Source organism: Mustela nivalis, assembly GCF_964662115.1.
Source record: "Mustela nivalis genome assembly, chromosome: 1".
Lineage (NCBI taxonomy): Eukaryota > Metazoa > Chordata > Mammalia > Carnivora > Mustelidae > Mustela > Mustela nivalis.
The window spans coordinates 47,901,213-47,919,619 of NC_139020.1; the positions used below are offsets into that span (position 1 = coordinate 47,901,213).

General features: G+C 37.7%; 1 protein-coding gene across 33 annotated transcripts in view; it reads right to left on the bottom strand.

The window, feature by feature from the left end:
- ABI3BP (ABI family member 3 binding protein) overlaps positions 1 to 18,407 on the bottom strand; it is a 258,099-nt gene that overhangs the window by 58,555 nt on the left and 181,137 nt on the right. For 21 of the 33 annotated variants that reach the window (XM_082695505.1, XM_082695530.1, XM_082695506.1 and 18 more), the window contains 5 exons: positions 16,354 to 16,428; positions 9,634 to 9,693; positions 3,606 to 3,653; positions 2,676 to 2,756; positions 515 to 589 (listed from right to left, as the gene is read on the bottom strand). In XM_082695505.1, the coding sequence (XP_082551631.1) occupies positions 515 to 589; positions 2,676 to 2,756; positions 3,606 to 3,653; positions 9,634 to 9,693; positions 16,354 to 16,428 (339 nt within the window). The remainder of the gene's footprint in view (positions 1 to 514; positions 590 to 2,675; positions 2,757 to 3,605; positions 3,654 to 9,633; positions 9,694 to 16,353; positions 16,429 to 18,407) is intronic. The other 12 variants (XM_082695526.1, XM_082695525.1, XM_082695527.1 and 9 more) reach the window with 3 other exon arrangements.

The window sequence follows — 18,407 nt, forward strand, 5'->3', positions numbered from 1 at the left end:
GAAATAGCCCCCAAACCTTCCTTTGATATTTAAATATAAGTTGTCTTAAAAAACTGATTCTTCTCCTTACTAGTTTCCTTCCTCAAGCTACAGTATCAATGTGCTTATGTAATAGAGGAGATGGGCCAGAGGGAGGCAGAGAGAGAGCACAGGAAGGATGGGGAGAAGGAGAAGAATGGGGAATTAAAAAAGCTAATATGGATTCTTATTTATCAGATGTGGAAAATGAAACAAATGAAGATTAAACAAACTAAAAAAGCATGGTGGGAGGAGGCTTTCATTCTTAGTTCTCAGTATCACATGGTCAACCCTACATTCAAAAGCAATGTTCTAACTAAATAAACTGTCTTTCCTACATTCACGCGGTGTACATATAAATATTCTTATTCAGCTGATATTCTGCACCTATATTAATTCACTGTGATGAAAACAGACATTCTGAAAAGAAAATTTCTTTCCTCATTAAAAATGAAAATAAATAGTTTACTATACAGAAGTGGGGATATAGCATTACCCTGAGTTGTCACCAATTCAGTTGTTAGTGGAATCTTAGTTGTGAAGAATTTCTGAGTGGATTGGTCGGTCTCTTCTGGGGAAAAACACAGTAAGATTGGTGGCTTTCAGTAATTATCATCATGAACATATCAAAAAACCCCACATTTCTTTCTGCCCCAGGGGAAATTACATTTATAAGTATGCCTTGTCATCACAAAATTTCAAGGTTAAAGGTATATTTTAATAATTCATTTATTATAGATGCTATCTTCTTGCCCTATTCTTTTAGTGAATATTGTAAGGATTTCCAAAAACTTTAAGTTCACAATTACTGTTTCATGATCCTGGACATGGTCGTTCCAAACTGTGCCTCGCAACTGTTTTTATATATTACTGTCTTCATGCCTCCCCTCTATGTCATAAACTCCATAAGTTATTTATGTGAAAAGAAATACATGGTATGAAAACAGGTGCATTTATAATGTATAAGAATAAATAGTCTTCTATTTATGTGATGTGAGAGTCAAAGTTTATTGACATTTTTCTGGCCAAATAAGAAAACTAAGTGTGGCACTACTTCTACTTCCATATTTTCTTGAAGTCATCACAGCATCATATAGACACAGAAATTACTTTGCCACTTTACCACACCTTGTGTCCAAGAAAGTACTTGGGGCATAGAATACACTGTTGTCTTTTTTTTCCCTGCCCTGGTTTATAATATGGATTCTGCTCGTAACAGATATACTTGTGACTATTGGCAGGCGATGGCTCTTGCTTCAATAAGCCAAGGTATACTAAAATAAATAGGGTGTAGAAGCTACATAACAAATCTAGCAATGGTTCTTGAAAAGTACTTTTGACCTTGCGGTCATGGATGTTCACTTTGTGGATATGGCTAGAATAGATGAATATTTGAGAATTAGGGTGTGTTTGCTCAGTTTTAAATTTGTTCCTTTAAAAGGGATTTCATTTTGAAATATGATCAGTAACTTCATTTCAGTACACACAAACACAGGACAGATTTATTTTAAAAGGGATGAAGGGAGGAAAATAAGGCCACAGATTTAAATAAACACAGCCATGTTAGATGTATTGTGGACAGGGCAAAGTAATCAACAAACACAAGCTGGGAATTCTTGTTTTCTGATTCATTTTCAATCTAGGGTCAGGCAAACCAGGGTTTTCCATGCTGTGAAAGTTTGGTACTGAACTGAAAGCATGGCTCACTCACCCCCACTAACCTTCCAGATGCACCATCCTTATTTCTCCAGGAGAGTCACATGCTCATCATATTAGCCTGAACACCATTCTCTGAAATGCCTCTCTCCCATCTGTCGTTAACCCGAAAGAACCCTTCACATGTTTAACTTCAACTCTCACTCCAGCTTGAAAATCGGGTGTAAATGTTGCCTCCTCCCCTGATGCACCCAGTATTTGGCTTCTTTAACATGTTGCTCATTTCTCTACCACACTCATTTGTATAACATTGAGGTGAATCCCAGGAGCTCTGGTGACTGAGTATGCAGGTTCCAATCCAGCTCTGACATTAGCTGTGTGACTTAGCCCAATTTTTAATTCTCTTTATGCCTCAATTCTCTAATCTATAAAATGGGGCAAGTAATAGAATCTATCTCAGCATTGTGGGATTTAAATGAAAACATTATACATAGTGCACTGGGGGACAATGAAAAAGCACTATTATCACTAATCCTGTTTCTTCATATTAGATGCTGAGCTCTCCAGAGAAAGGACTCCCCCTTAAAAACAGTTTCTTTTTTGGAACTCCCATTGTTTAACATTTCACTCAACACCCATAAAATACTCAATAAATTGAGAATGAAATTTTTCTTCCCAAAGGTGGTTTCAAATATGGGAAAAAAGCAACAAAAAGTATAGCACTGATACACTTTGGGAACATTCCTCTCTTTGAACAGCTAAAATTTTGTTGAGATATTTTAAAATATTCTCATTTTCAATTGAAAACCAGCATAAATATTAGAAGGACAAATATATGGTTAATGTAAAAGAATCAAGTGAATGGATTTTTTTATAATGGTAAAAAAAGAGACCCTCTATTGTTTAGAATCATTGATATACACAATGTACACATAGCTACTTCAAAAGCAATCCCTGAAAGATAGGTCCTTATTGGGCTGAAATATGAAAACTAAATTTACCCAGAGTGGTCTGCAGTTCCTCTTCACCAGTACTTGGTGAAATCATGGGTATAAAAGGGCTGCCTCGTGTCTCTAAAGGAGCTGCAAAAGAAAAGCATGAGTGTTGTCAATCTGTAGATGCAAAAGCCAGCACCAGACCAGAATATTACATGAGATTCCTTCATTTGACACAGATAAAGGAAAACATGAAATGGGTCATGAAGAAGAAAGTTCGATGCACACAGAACCTTCAGGAAAATGACTGTGGAATATAAGAATAATGGTCCTCAACTGTTTTATTTTTTTTCTCCCTCCCACCAGGACAGATAAGAAATAACATTCTTGGGCTTGACACACTTCATGACCATCCCTGGTTAAGATGGGGTATAAGTTAGAAACAGTCCTTGTCTGTCAACCACAAGTCTCTTTCTCCCTCGCATTCAAGAGAACATACAGGGTTACAAAAGTGAGTGAAAATATTCATTATTGCAGTGGTCATCTGAAGTCTCCTCAAGTTTATTTTTAAAAGTAAACCATTGGCAAAGTTTAGTATTTTGATCAATATTAAAAATAATTACTTGTCAGAACCTTTCCTAACTTGTCATGTGCTAGTGTGTTGTAGCACTATAGCTGAGAACCATTAAACATGCAGAAAATGTTAACTAGATGGGCATGAGCATGTGGACTCATTCTGAACATGGAAGTAAATGAAGTAGATACAAATGAACTCAGTAAGAAGTGGTCTTAAGTTGGTCTTCAGAACAGTGAAGTTGGTCTTTAGAACAGTGAAGACATTGCTATTGTATTTTGCAAAGAGCAAGAGTAATGAGAATGAGATGATGAGGTGGATTGAGAAGAGATGATGATTCAATATGACAAATTGAGAAAGACTTGCAATTGGACCATAGCAAAGAAAACAATTAGAGGTGGTTTGTAGAGGAAAACCATTACCTATTGTTGTCTCTGGTAGGTCAAGTCTAAAGGTAACGGGTTGCAGAACTAGGCCAAAAGCAAATCAAGGAAATATATTTATGAAAATTACTACTTGGTGAAGTAAACATCACTTCTGTATTTATGCTTCTTTTTTTTAAAATTTTTTATTTTTTTATAAACATATATTTTTATCCCCAGGGGTATAGGTCTGTGAATCACCAGGTTTACACACTTCACAGCACTCACCAAAGCACATACCCTCCCCAATGTCCATAATCCCACCCCCTTCTCCCAAACCCCCTCCCCCCAGCAACCCTCAGTTTGTTTTGTGAGACTAAGAGTCACTTATGGTTTGTCTCCCTCCCAATCCCATCTTGTTTCATTGATTCTTCTTCTACCCACTTAAACCCCCATGTTGCATCACCACTTCCTCATATCAGGGAGATCATATGAAATCTTGCCATTTGCGACAACATGGATGGAACTAGAGCATATCATGTATTTATGCTTCTATTTGAACATTTAAACTTTCTCGAAGAATCATAATAAATATAAGAAAATTCTACATATTAGATGACACTTAGGAAAATTCAGCTAAATCTTCAAAGGTCTCAGAGAGCACAGCCAGAGAGGGAGTGGGAACCACAAGGTGAAGCCACGAACAGGAGCCATGAGCCAGAGACATGAGCCAGAGACATGAGCCAGGCTGTCCAGGCACCCATGGAACTCACAGCATGCCAGGGGTGGGACTGGCCTGGCCAAGCGTGCTGGTGCCACAACTGCAGGCAGGCGCCACTCATGCCTGGGCTACCGTGCTCTTGGGCTCTGCTTTGGGGTGCACCTTGCCTGGATTGTGGTCGATATATTCAGCTATACATCCCCTCAACCACCTCTCACCAAAATGACTAGGAGGAGGAACACCCAACAGAGGAAAAACTCAGAGACTGTGCCCTCTGCCAGAGAACTATTGGATATGGACATAAACAGTATGTCAGAAAGGTGTTGCAATTATCTAAGCAATGGCTAGGTTGGAGAAGACCATTAGTGACAACATAGAATCTCTAAGGGCGGAAGTGAGAGCCAGTCTGGCAGAAATTAAAAATGTTATCAATGAGATCCAATCTAATCTAATCTAAATACTCTATCAGCTTGGTAACTGAGGCAGAAAATCAAATTAGTGATCTAGAAGACAAACTGATAGAAAAGAAGGATCAGGAGGAGGCTTGGAACAAACAGTGTAGAAGCCATGAGAACAGAATTAGGGAAATAAATGACATTTCAATGTCAGAATTATTGGGATACCTGAGGGGATGGAGAAAGAGAGAAGACTAGAAAATATAGTTGGACAAATTCTGGATGAAAATTTCCTTAATCTGAGGAATGGAACAAGTTTTAGTGTCCTAGAGGCAGAATGGACACCCCCTAAGATCAACAAGTCTAGAAAGACAACCAGACACTTAATTGTGAAATTCATGAATCATAATTTCAGACAGGATGTCTTAAGGGAAGCTAGGGGGAGGAGATTCCTTATGTACAGAGGAAGTACCATCAGAATAACATCAGACCTGTCCACAGAAACCTGGCAAGCCAGAAAGGGCTGGCAAGACATATTCAGGACACTAAATGAGAAGAATATGCAGCCAAGAATATACTTCATCTAGCAAGGCTGACATTCAGAATGGATGGAGAGATAAAGAATTTCCAAGACCAGCAAGGTTTAAAAGAGTATGTGACCACCAAGCCAGCACTACAAGAAATGTTAAGGGAAGTTCTATAAAAGAAGGAAGAACCCAAGAGTGACACAGAACAGGAATCTAAAGAGACAATCTATAGAAACAAGGACTTCACAGGCAACATGATTTTAATAAAAACATATCATTCAATAATCATTCTCAATGTGAACAGCCTAAATGCTCCCATAAAATGGCACGGGGTTGCAGATTGGATAAAATGAGGGGACCTGTCCATATGCTGTCTACAATTTGGAACCTAAAGATACATTCAGACTGAAAATGAAAGGATGGAGAACCATCTTTCATGCCAATGGGCCCAAAAGAAAGCTGGGGTAGTCATTCTCATTATCACATAAATTAGATTTTAAGCTAAAGACTGTAGTAAGAGATAAAGAAGGACACTACATCATTCTTAAAGGATCTATCCACCAAGAAGATCTAACAATTGTAAATATTTATGCCCCCAACATGGGAACAGCCAACTACACAAGCCAACTGTTACTCAAAATAAAGAGTCATATTGATATGAATACATTAATTGTAGGGTATCTTAACATGCCACTCTCAATAACAGACAGATCATCCAAGCAGAAAATCAATGAAGAAATAAAAGCATTGAATGACACATTGGACCAGATGGATCTCATAGATATATACAGAACATTCCACCCTAAAATAACAGAATATTCATTCTTCTGGAGCATATATGGAACTGTCTCCAGAATAGACCATATACTGGGCCACAAATCAGAGCTCAACTAATACCAAAAGACTGAGATTATTCCCTGCATGTTCTCAGACCACAATGCTTCGAAACTGGAACTCAACTAAAAGAAAAAGTTTGAAGGAATTCAAATACTTAGAAGCTAAAGACCATCCTGCTCAAGAATGTTCAGATCAACTAGGAAATCAAAGAAGAACTTAAACAATTCATGAAAACCAATGAGAATGAAAACACATTGGTCCAAAACCTATGCGGTATGGCAAAGGCATTCCTAAGGGGGAAATACATAGCCATCCAAGTCTCACTCAAAAAAATTGAAAAATCCCAAATACACCAACTCTCTTTACACCTTAAAGAACTGGAAAATCAATAACAAATTAAGTCATCCCCATGCACAAGAAGAGAAATAATCAAGATTAGAGCAGAGATCAATGAGTCAGAAACTAGAGATACAGTAGAACACATCAACAAAACTAGAAGCTGGTTCTTTCAAAGAATCAATAAAATCAATAAACCACTGGCCAAACTAATCCAAAAGAAAAGAGAGAGGACCCAAATTAATAAAATTTGAGAGAAAGGGGAAAGATCACTACTAACACCAAGGAAATAGAAACAATCATCAGAAATTATTATCAATAGTTATATGCCAATAAGTTAAGCAACCTGGAAGAAACGGATGCATTTCTGGAAACCTATAAACTTCTAAGACTGAAACAGGAAGAAACTGACAACCTGAATAGACCAATATCTAGTAACAAGATTGAAACAGTGATCAAAAACCTCCCCCAAAAAACAAGAGCTCAGGACCTGATAGATTCCCTGGGGAGTTCTACCAAACATTCAAAGAAGAAATAATACCTATTCTCCTGAAGCTGTTTCAAAAAATGGAAACAGGGGCACTGGATGGCTCAGTGCGTTAAAGCCTCTGCCTTCAGCTCAGGTCATGATCCCAGGGTCCCGGGATCGAGCCCCGCATCGGGCTCTCTGCTCAGTGGGGAGCCTGCATCCCCTCTCTTTCTCTCTGCCTGCCTCTCTGCCTATTTGTGATCTCTGTCTGTCAAATAAATAAATAAAATATTAAAAAAAAAAGAAACAGAAGGAAAACTTCTGGACTCGTTTTAGGAAGCCAGCATTACCCTGATTCCCAAACCAGGCAAAGACCCTCATCAAAAAGGAGAAATTCAGACCAATATCCCTGATGAATATGGATGCCAAGATTCTCAACAAGATCCTTGCTAATAGGATCCAACAGTACATTAAAAAGATAATCCCACCATGACCAGGTGGGATTTATTTCTGGGATTCAAGGGTGGTTCAACATTCACAAAATCAATCAATGTGATAGAACAAATCAATAAGAGAATACAGAAGAAACACACGGTTCTCTGAATTAGTGCAGAAAAAGCATTTGACAAAATACTGCATCCTTTCTTGATTAAAACTCTTCAAAGTATAGGGATAGAGGTAACATTCCTCAACTTCATAAAATCTATCTATGAAGAACACACAGTGAATATCATTCTCAATGGGGAAAAGCTGACAGCCTTCTCTTTGAGATCAGAAACACAACAAGGATGCCCACTCTCACCACTGTTGTTCCACATAGTACTAGAAGTTCTAGAAACATCAATCAGACAACAAAAAGAAATCAAATTGGCAAAGAAGTTGTTAAACTCTCTCTTTGTGGATGACATGATACTTTATATGGAAAACTCAAAAGACTCCACCCCAAACTACTAGAACTCATATAGCAATTCAGTAATGTGGCAGGATACAAAATTAATGTACAGAAATCAGTTGCTTTCTTATACACTAACAAGGAAAATACAGAAATAGAAATTAGAGAATCGGTTCCATTAACTATAGCACCAAGAACCATAAGATACCTTGGAATAAACCTAACCAAAGAGGTAAAGGATCTGTACTTGAGAAACTACAGAACACTCACGAAAGAAATGAAGAAGACACAAAAAGATGGAAAAGCATTCCATACTCATGGACTGGAAGAATAAGCAGTGTTAAAATGTCTATGCTTCCCAAAGCAATCTATACTTCCAATGCCATCTGGATCAAAATTCCACCAACATTTTTCAAAGTGCTGGAACAAACAATCCCAAAATTTATATGGAAGCAGGAAAGACCCCGAATTGCTAAGAAAATTTTGAAAAAGAAAAACAAAACTGGGAGCATCATGTTGCCTGATTTCAAGCTTTACTACAAAGCTGTGATCACCAAGACAGCATGGCACTGGCACAAAAACAGACACATAGGCCAGGGGAACAGAGTAGAGAGTCCAGACATGGACCCACAACTCTATGGTCAAATCTTCTTCAACAAAGCAGGAAAAAATATCCAGTGGAAAAAAGCCAGTCTCTTCAATAAATGGTGCTGGGAAAATTGGACAGCTCTGTGTAGAAGAATGAAACTTGACCATCTCTTACACCGTACACGAAGATAAAATTGATAAAGTACCTCAATGTGAGGTCTGAATCTATCAAAATCCTAGAGGAGAACATAGGCAGTAACTTCTTTGACATCATCCATAGCAACTTCTTTCAAGACATTCTCCAAAGGCAAAGGAAACAAAAGCAAAAATGAACTTTTGGGACTTCATAAAGATCAAAACTTTTGCACAGCACAGGAAATAGTCAACAGAACAAAGAGGCAACCCATGGAATGGGAGAAGATATTTGCAAATGACACTACAGACAAAGGGCTGATATCCAAATCTATAAAGAATTCCTCAAACTCAACACTCAGAAAACAGATAATCGTGTCAAAAAATGGGCAGAAGACATGAACAGACACTTCTCCAAAGAAGACATGTAAATGGCTAATGGACACATGAAAAAATGTTCATCATCATTAGCCATCAGGGATATTCAAATCAAAACCATGTTGAGATACCACTTCACACCAGTTAGAATGGCCAAATTAACAAGATGGTAAATGACAAGTGTTGGAAGGGATGTGGAGAAAGGGGAACCCTCTTACACTGTTGGTGGGAATGCAAGTTGGTACAGCCACTTTGGAAAACAAATTCCTTAAGAAATTAAAAATAGAACTATCCTATGACCCTGCAATTGTGCTACTTGGTATTTACCCCAAAGATACAGATGTAGTGAAAAGAAGGGCCCTCTGTACCCCAATGTTCACAGCAGCAATGGCCACAATTGCCAAACTGTGGAAAGAGCCAAGATGTCCTTCAACAGAGGAGTAGATAAAGAAGATATGGTCCATACATACAATGGAGTATTATGCCTCCATCAGAAAGGATGAGTATCCAACTTTTGTATTAACATGGACAGTACTGGAGGAGATTATGCTCAGCAAAAAAAGATAAGCAGAGAGAGTCAATTATCATATGGTTTCACTTACTTGTGGAGCATAAGGAATAAAATGATAATGAAAATGAAAAAATTCATGCAGTTTATAAGATTAAATCTTCACAAAAAGTAATTCTATACATTCTATATCCATAATTTTCTCTAAACTTCTCCCATATCACAATGATTAAAAATGTATTTATCTCAAGAACATTTTTCAAAAAACATACTTCCTAACTGGGAAAAGAGAATAATTTATTTACCAGGTTCGCTCTGAGAGACTTCAGGGTCTGGTTTAGGGGGAAGGAGCACATCTCTTGGAACTGAAAGAAAAAAGATTATCAAACACTGTACTTTAAATGCCACATCTGGAGCGAAACCCAACCCACAGATAGAATATCCTGGAAAACATGAATAAAGCAAAGGTATTTTCACAATGGCTAAAAAGTAAAGCCAAGAAGATGACTGTTTTATTCAAAATGAAAAAAGTCACTGTTAAAGGTGGTTCTGAAGACAGTTAAATAAATTTGGTTCCAGTTCTTTATGAATCCTCTCTTGGGAGGGGGCAGGGAAGAGGAAATAAGTAATGGCATTAAACCAAGAAGGTGACTCAAGTCAGTAAAGCATGTGACTCTCAATCACAGGGTTGTAGGCTCAAGATGCATATTGGGTATACAGATTACTTGAAAAATCAAGTCTTAAAAAAAAGAAGGAAAAAGTTAGTTTTTGCTTGAGGTGGTTAGTTACCATTTGATATTCATACTAAAAGTCCACTGAGAGGAAAAGAAAATGTATTATTCTAGATAAAGTACATGTAAATGGCCTATAAATCAAGAAAGACAGCATGGGGAGTTAGAGAGAAGGGAATTAGGGGAAATTGGAAGGGGAGGTGAATCATGAGAGACTAGGGACTCTGAAAAACAATCTGAGGGGTTTGAAGTGGCGGGGGGGTGGGAGGTTGGGGTACCAGGTGGTGGGTATTATTGAGGGCATGGAGCACTGGGTGGGATGAAAAAATAATGAATACTGTTATGCTGAAAATAAATAAATTTAATTAAAAAAAAAAACAAAGACAGCAAGAAAGGCAAATTCTTGAATATGTAAGCAGAGAACAAAACTTTACTCTAAAAGGTACTCATAGTTATTCTGGGGGAGGAAATGGAGCAAGAGGAATCTACCCATCATTAGAAGCTACCACATGTAAAGTTTATGAAAGTGCTTGTAACATAGTAAATGCTAGATCAATGTTGCCATTTTTGTCATTCTTAGTGATGTGGCTTCCAGTACCTTACATTTCAGGGCCTCCTGACAGATAAGAGTATGACAACTAGGGACAAAAATGTCAGCTGAAAGAGACCTACTTATAGTAGGTCCCTGATACCCAGTACATTTTTAGAATTTTGGTAAAACAAAACAGTAGGCTGAAAATCTGATGCCTTAGGAAATCTGAGGAAAATACCAGGGTAAGTTGCCTATTATTAGCACCAGTTTTCTATGACAAAGTCTCCTTCCAAGAACAAGGTAAAGTGTTTCCTTGGCTCAGTTTCCCCATAAAGAGGTCTTTATCAGTCCAAATCACTTACTGAAAGGTTTTCCTACTTCAGTGAAGTTGTGACAAGTACCAGAATCTCTTTGGTAGACATTGTAATTTTCTTGCATCTTAAATGATGCTGGGGAAAAATTGGGGTTCATGCTAGAATTCTACTTCAGAAAAACACAAGGAAAGATTTGCACCATGAGGTAACCAAACACACTGTACCCACTAGTGTAGAGTGTAGTTTATAAAGAACTGACATTCTCTTTGTACTGCTTTTGGAGATCATATTTAACTTGCATTTCACAAGTATTCTTAGTCTAGGCCTCTAAGTCCCATTGAAGTTATAATTGTAGAATGTGGTACAGAGAGTAGGATCTTGATTCAATTAGAACTTTTATGAGCTAAAAGTTGTACAGAAACTTGAGAATTTGAATTTTTAAAAAAGATTTTATTTATTTATTTGAGAGAGAGAGACAGAGTGAGGGAGCATGAGAGGGGAGGTCAGAGGGAGAAGCAGACTCCCCATGGAGCTGCGAGCCTGATGTGGGACTCGATCCCGGGACTCCAGGATCATGACCTGGGTTGAAGGCAGAGGCTTAACCCACTGAGCCACCCAGACACCCCGAAAATTTGAATTAAAAAAAAAAAACTTCAAAAAGATGAGTGGTCCACAAAAATTAGAGAAAACTTACCGTAATAGTGAACATTTGACCTTTGCTAGGTAGTGTTTTGGGGGATTCGAAGGGTAAAATATGGGAAATTCCCAGTTGTAAATCAAACTAAATGTTTATCTGGAAGGTGAAAGACTTTGATTTGTCTGTGTGAAGATCATGGCCATACAAAGCAGCCTGTGGTTTTTAAATACCCTAAAAGGCTACAGTTCTTAGCTATACAGACAGGAGCTGGATTAAGGAGAGGCAGAGAAAAAATGTGCTACCAATAAATCCTCTGTACTGTAAATACATTACTTGCTGCCTGCTTTCGTTTACTGTGGAATGTAGGCCAGGGTAATGTGGATTCCTGCTGCTGCAATTGGTACTTTTTAACCATGAAGTGATGATTTAATAAACTGTCACTGCAGACTTTCTAAAGCAGGTGAAATCAGTGGAAAAAAAAGAAAGAGAAATATCACAGGAAAGGGATATGAATCATCCTCTTACTCGGTCAACAGCAGCTCCAAGAAGTGAAACTTTTTTGCTTTTTTCCTGTGTAGCATTCCTTCAGATATTAAATTGAACGAAAGCATGATTTCTAAAAGCTAAATCTTCCATGTGGGGAGAAATTTTGTGTATTAATAATGACAATTTATATGAGAAGGTAGTTTTGATTTCCTTATAAGAATATTTTTATAATAACTATGTGTAATTAATATATAATACTGGTATTATATATCTTCAGACTCAATCATATTAGCCAACTTACCATTTATATTCACCAATTATATTACTCTCTTTTTTAATAAAGTGCACCAATCCAAAGAAAAATTCAACTAAGACATTTATGAATGGAAATGTCTAATCTGGTCAAATGTAAATGAATGAACATGAATGTTTTGCTAGAATAGATGAGAGAAATTAATCTGTTATTCTCTGATAAGGATGGTAGAATATGAAGTTCTCTTTTTAAAAATATTTTATTTATTTGAGAGAGAAAGACAGAGTGAGAGAACAAGCTGGGGAGAGGGGCAGAGAGAGAGAGAGGAAGAAGCAGAATCCCTCTTGAGCAGGGAACCTAACATGGGGCTCAATCCCAGGACCCTGGGATCGTGACCTGGGCAGAAGGCAGACACTTAACTGACTGAGCCACCCAGGCACCCTGGAATATGTTTTCAATGAGATTTACTTCCACAGTTATCTACAAAGAGACTGATGGTCTTGGAAAAGTAATACACATGGACTGTACACCATTTTAATCTCTGAATTCTCTGGTCTTTATTCTAACCTTGTACCTTTAGGTCTCGTCTAGCAGGAAGCATGTCTCCATCTGTGTGGAGACCACTCTCTGCACTTTAGCTATGCCATTGGGCCACCCCTTCTTCCAGAGCCTTTACGTTCCATTATTTCTATTACATGTTTCTCCATTAGTCCATACCTATGATTTCCTCTCTCTTTGCCTATAAAACAGTCCAAATGCTCCAACATCCTAAAAATAATAATCATTTCCTTGATATGCCTTCCCTTTCAAACCACCCTTCCCTTGTTCTCATTCCTATAATCGAAAAACTTCATCTGCCTTTGCTTCTGGTCTCTCAATTGTATCTTCATCTGCTGTGGTCTGGCTTCCTCTTCAATGACCTCCTGCAACAGAAGGTCCACAGTGCTTTATCCATAGCTCTCAAGTCCAAAGGCTCCAAAAACTTAGCCTTTTTCTTCACTAATTAGGTCAAAAAACCTGACTAGACCTGACGAAGGCTAATAACACTTTTTACTCATCTGGTGTGGTACAACTATTCATTCCTCCTACTGCAGACATAGTAATATATTTGGTGTATGTTCTGTTTTGCCTTTCTAAAACCTAAAACTGCTGGATTTTAATAGGCCCACAGGTTTTGGATATGGGTTTCTGGATCTGCACTGCCAAGTCCAGAATCTCCTCTGATTCCTTTCAAACTGTCATTGTGGACCACGCTTCCCTGCCTTACCTCCGGAAGCCCTTCTTCCTGATACTCTTCTATATTTCTGGTAGTAACTTCTGCTGGCTTTTCATCCCCTTTCCATTTCCTAAATATAACTGTGTCCCCCAAGTCTTTGATCTCTAACTTCTCAGTCTATACTTTCTTTTGGGTGATGTCATTCACACACAAAATTTAATAACCTGCTTGATGTAGACAAGTGACTCCCACACCTATAACCCTTATTTTCAGTTTAGAAATCTCTAAATACATTTTGACCACCAGTTAGACATTCCCACTTCGAAGTCCTCCTGGCCCTCCAAACCCAGTACGCACAAACACAAGTGCTTATTCGCCACTGTGTTCTCTGCCTTAGTTAGTGGCATCGTCACCTACTACTTGCCCAAGCTAGAAGCAACAGTATCATCCTCCTCTCCATAGCAAGACTCCTTGCCTACATCCAAGTGATTCTATTTCTAAAGGCATTTCAGCATTCTTCCTTCATTTCCTAACAGTGAAAATGCTTAAGTGTCCCTGTGAACTGGAATTTACCAGAAAGTAGTCACATATAACATTTGTGAGGATTGCATAACTTGCCAAAATTTGTCTGGTTCACTTCCAATGACTGAGGTATATCCAGATACCAGTGGGACATAAGAGTCACCATGAGGCCGAGAGCTCTTTGTTTAGAAATATATCTACAAAGAAAGCATAGCTCTGTTGAGCCAGGTATCAGGGTAAGTCCTTGCTCTGAATTTGAAATCATTCCCGAGGCAGATCTTAAGAAAATCCAGTTCTGTGTTGGTTCTGGACATGGCATGTGGGCTCAATTTGTCTAGATTCTTCATTAAATGGTATAGAGAGAATTCAACTGAGTGGCTGCAAGACATTTTTTAAAAGCCTAAGTGGATGAGACTTGTGCTACATCTAGGAATCTATAGAATGGAAGATCTGTGTGGCCAGTCCTAGACTGACTTAATGGATACAGATCGAAAAATTCAAGTTTGTTACTTCTGATACTTCTCAGATTAAATTTTGAGATAAACCTTGTGATAAAATATAACTGTCTTGATTTCAGCATTACATTTGACATTTTTAGACTTTTACAGAGCATCTATTTCTCTAGGATACCAGTACATATTAAACCTATGTGTAAGTTCTCCTCTGCTTTCTGATATAGAACCTATAGGAGCTGGTAAACAAGGTCTTGGGTTCATTAGGAGGCAAGCCTGCATCTAGATATGACCCAGAAACTGAACCCAAGAGAACCTAGTCTGTTTGAACACTCGTGAGAAAAACCAAAGGTTATTCTTATAGACACCACACCCCTGGAGCAGCAGGGGAGCCCCTGATGAATAAATGGTGGGATGAGAACCAGGTTTAGAGATGGGACCCTAAATGAACATGTGGAACTGGAGAGTCAACAGAATAAGCCCAATGGAGGCAACACGGGGTAGTTTGTGTCAGTATTCAAGTGCTCAAACTTAAGGTTCAAATTTCTGTGAAAAAATAAGGTGAAATTAAGACAAATATTGGATATTTAAAAAGAAAAATATTTAATAATTAGATAGAGTTTAGTATTCAATATGGTTTAAGGATATTAAGTCACATTAGAACAGTATTACTCTAACAAAAGGGAAAAGCACACAAAACACTCAAACCTACTATGGTGATCATCAATGACTCAATTTCTGGGACATTTTTTTTCCCCTGCAAATGAAAATGAGAAGTTGACCTTTTGCAAGTGGGAAGATCAACTTTTTTCTTGTTGCTGTTTATAATACTGGCTCTTGCATTTAGTGGTGCAAATTGACATTCTAGACTTCAGAGCAAAGGAGCCTCTCTCTGGCCTACTGCCACTTGCAACAACCAGACTATCTTACAATAGCAGTGGTAACCCCGCTTGCAAGTCTGGAAAACATTTACAGCAAGTGAATTCAGCCTTGCTTCCAAAATGCCATCATTTCATGCTGCAGCTTAGAAATCCTTTGGTTCTAGGAATGTTCTGTAGGCTTCTAAGAGCATGTAGAAATTTATAATAATTGGACCATTAAAAAGAAAGAAAAAATTATAGCCTTTTCCAGATACCTTAGATAAAAATTGGCTTTGTTTGGTGAGAGAACTGTTCCTCTTACAGTGGCTTCCTAAAGTCACTGAGTATCTAGAACATTGGTGGCAAAGCTCAGGAAATATCTGGGTCCTTGTAGTTCCCACACCAACTACTCCCACCAATATAAAATTATTCTCCCCATAAACGGACAAAAGTCCTTCTCAGATGATAGGCAAGAGACAGATTTGTAGATAAACAAATTTTTTATGTATGTGAAATTTCTTATTTCTCAACCTAAGTTGTTGCTACATGAACTGATAAAGTAGAAATTGACCGAGAAAACCCCTCAGTGCTAGGTAGTGTAAAATTATGGAATCAAAGATAATGGATAAACATCACTTTCTCTGTTTGCAAAACATTTTATCACTTTTTTATGGGAAAAAACCCTGAAATTCTTTATTTTATCTTATTTTGGTGAACCATTTGAACATAGTATAGTTAACATTGGTAGGTTTATTTTTATAAGACAGAAAATATGAGAAGTTTAGTTATAAAGAAAATGTCTACCCTTGGCATAATTCTCTGACATTTGATTGAATCAGTAATTTATTATACAAGCAAATAGATAACCTATGGAACCTCTGAGATGGTTATATCATGGGTGATTCAACATGGTGTCAGAACATGAGTGAAATATTGCCCTTACACCTATCAGCTCTCAGGTGTCATGCAGCAGAGTGTGACAGGGGAATGAATTTGGTTTAAACATGAAATAAATCATTTACCAGGCAGAGTATATGATACTTCTGGACTTGGTGATGCTTTTGGCTTTGAAGTAATAGGCTGGGACACCTCGTGAGCTGAAAGAGAGAACTTAGATCATGAGTCATTTTGTTTCAGCATCTCCCAGTCCTGACTTAAAAAGAAAACTACTGAAATGGGAACTAGATAGAAAAAGAAACTTTAAGCTCTGAACATTTCTCAGAATTCCAGATGCTTTTAGAAAAATGATGTCTGAGAAACCACAAAATATGACTAAGCATAAGGGTAAGATGGAGGATTTTTTTTTTTTAATCTTTTCAGAAGAGATAATTATTTTATTTTTATTTTTTTGAAGCAATAACAAATTAATGCAGATGTGTTCTTTCTCTCTGGATGTTTGCTTGACTCCTCAAACCCAGTCTCATGTCTTTCTATGAAGATGAATTTAGTCAAGTCAGAGTAGAAGGCAATGAAGCATGCATAAAACAAGCTTAAAGTCAGCTCAGGCAACAGCAGAAAGGGAAGCAGGAGGGGCCAGAGTAGGCAGGCTTACATTCTACACCCCCTAAAATTCTTAGGCCCCACATAAATCCTTAAATGAGCAAGTTCATAAACTAAAATGGTCTTCCCACAACTGTTTCTTTGGAGTAATTAGTTGTAAATATAACAGATACCAGGAAAAAAAAGTCTAATTTATTTATAGCTCATTTTACAATTTCAAAAGTGGTTTTAGAAGAACTATGCTCTTTGATCCTTACCATAATGAGGGAAGGAAGGAATTATGAGCTCCACTTTAATGGTTTGGGTTAGTGACAGTCTGCCTGAGGTTACACAGTAATTAAGTATAGAGAAGAGACTGGAGCTAAGTGCTAAGGTCTAGACATGAGCACTAGTTCTAAAGAGTTGGGATTTCTGGATCCCAGCACTGAGGTCACATTTTAACTTGTTTCTTATCTTTTAGGTGAATAAACCTGTCCTAACCCAAAGGGTGGCTGGGAGAATTAAATACGCAATGTCAAAATGATGTGAAAACTATAGGACTATAATAATTTTTTTCCACTTCTACAAGACTTTTATAAATTTGACACTGATTTTTACAAGTTTGACAAATTTGACATCTGAGTATATTTTGATATCGTTTGCCCACATTGCTCATATTGTTTGCCTCATGCAAGCCAGTAGCACCCAGAGTTTTGATGGTTATAAGATTTCTAGGTATAAAATTAATTGGGTTGTTGACTATTACCTATGAACATAGGAATCTAAAAATCAAGCCTTTATTCAATGGCAAAATACTCTTGATGATTTGTACCAAACTTTTATTCCACTTTGACCTTAAATGCCAAATACAGATTTAAATCTTGCCATCTAAGCATAAACAGGAAGAAAGGTGGTATGCCCGATTGTGAAATATCATTCTGAGAAAAGTAGTGGATGGACACACTGTGTTGCACTTGAAGTTGTATTCACTACTGCCATGGAGCCCTCTAAAGTAAAATAGTAATAAATTGCATTTTATTATCTGATGCACATGACATTCTCCCACCCAAATGGCCTTTTGAAATTATAAGAGCTAACCAAGGTAAGGGAGAAGGTACTAAGATTTGAATATTTATACAAAACATCCTTAAAAGACTATAAAGAGGAACCCTCTTACATTGTTGGCGGGAATGCAAGTTGGTGCAGCCTCTTTGGGGAACAGTGTGGAGATTCCTCAAGAAATTAAAAATAGAACTTCCCTATGACCCTGCAATTGCACTCCTGGGTATTTACCCCAAAGATACAGATGTCGTGAAAAGAAGGGCCATCTGTACTCCAATGTTTATAGCAGCAATGGCCACGGTCGCCAAACTGTGGAAAGAACCAAGATGCCCTTCAATGGACGAATGGATAAGGAAGATGTGGTCCATATACACTATGGAGTATTATGCCTCCATCAGAAGGGACGAATACCCAACTTTTGTAGCAACATGGACAGGACTGGAAGAGATTATGCTGAGTGAAATAAGTCAAGCAGAGAGAGTCAATTATCATATGGTTTCACTTATTTGTGGAGCATAACAAATAGGATGGAGGA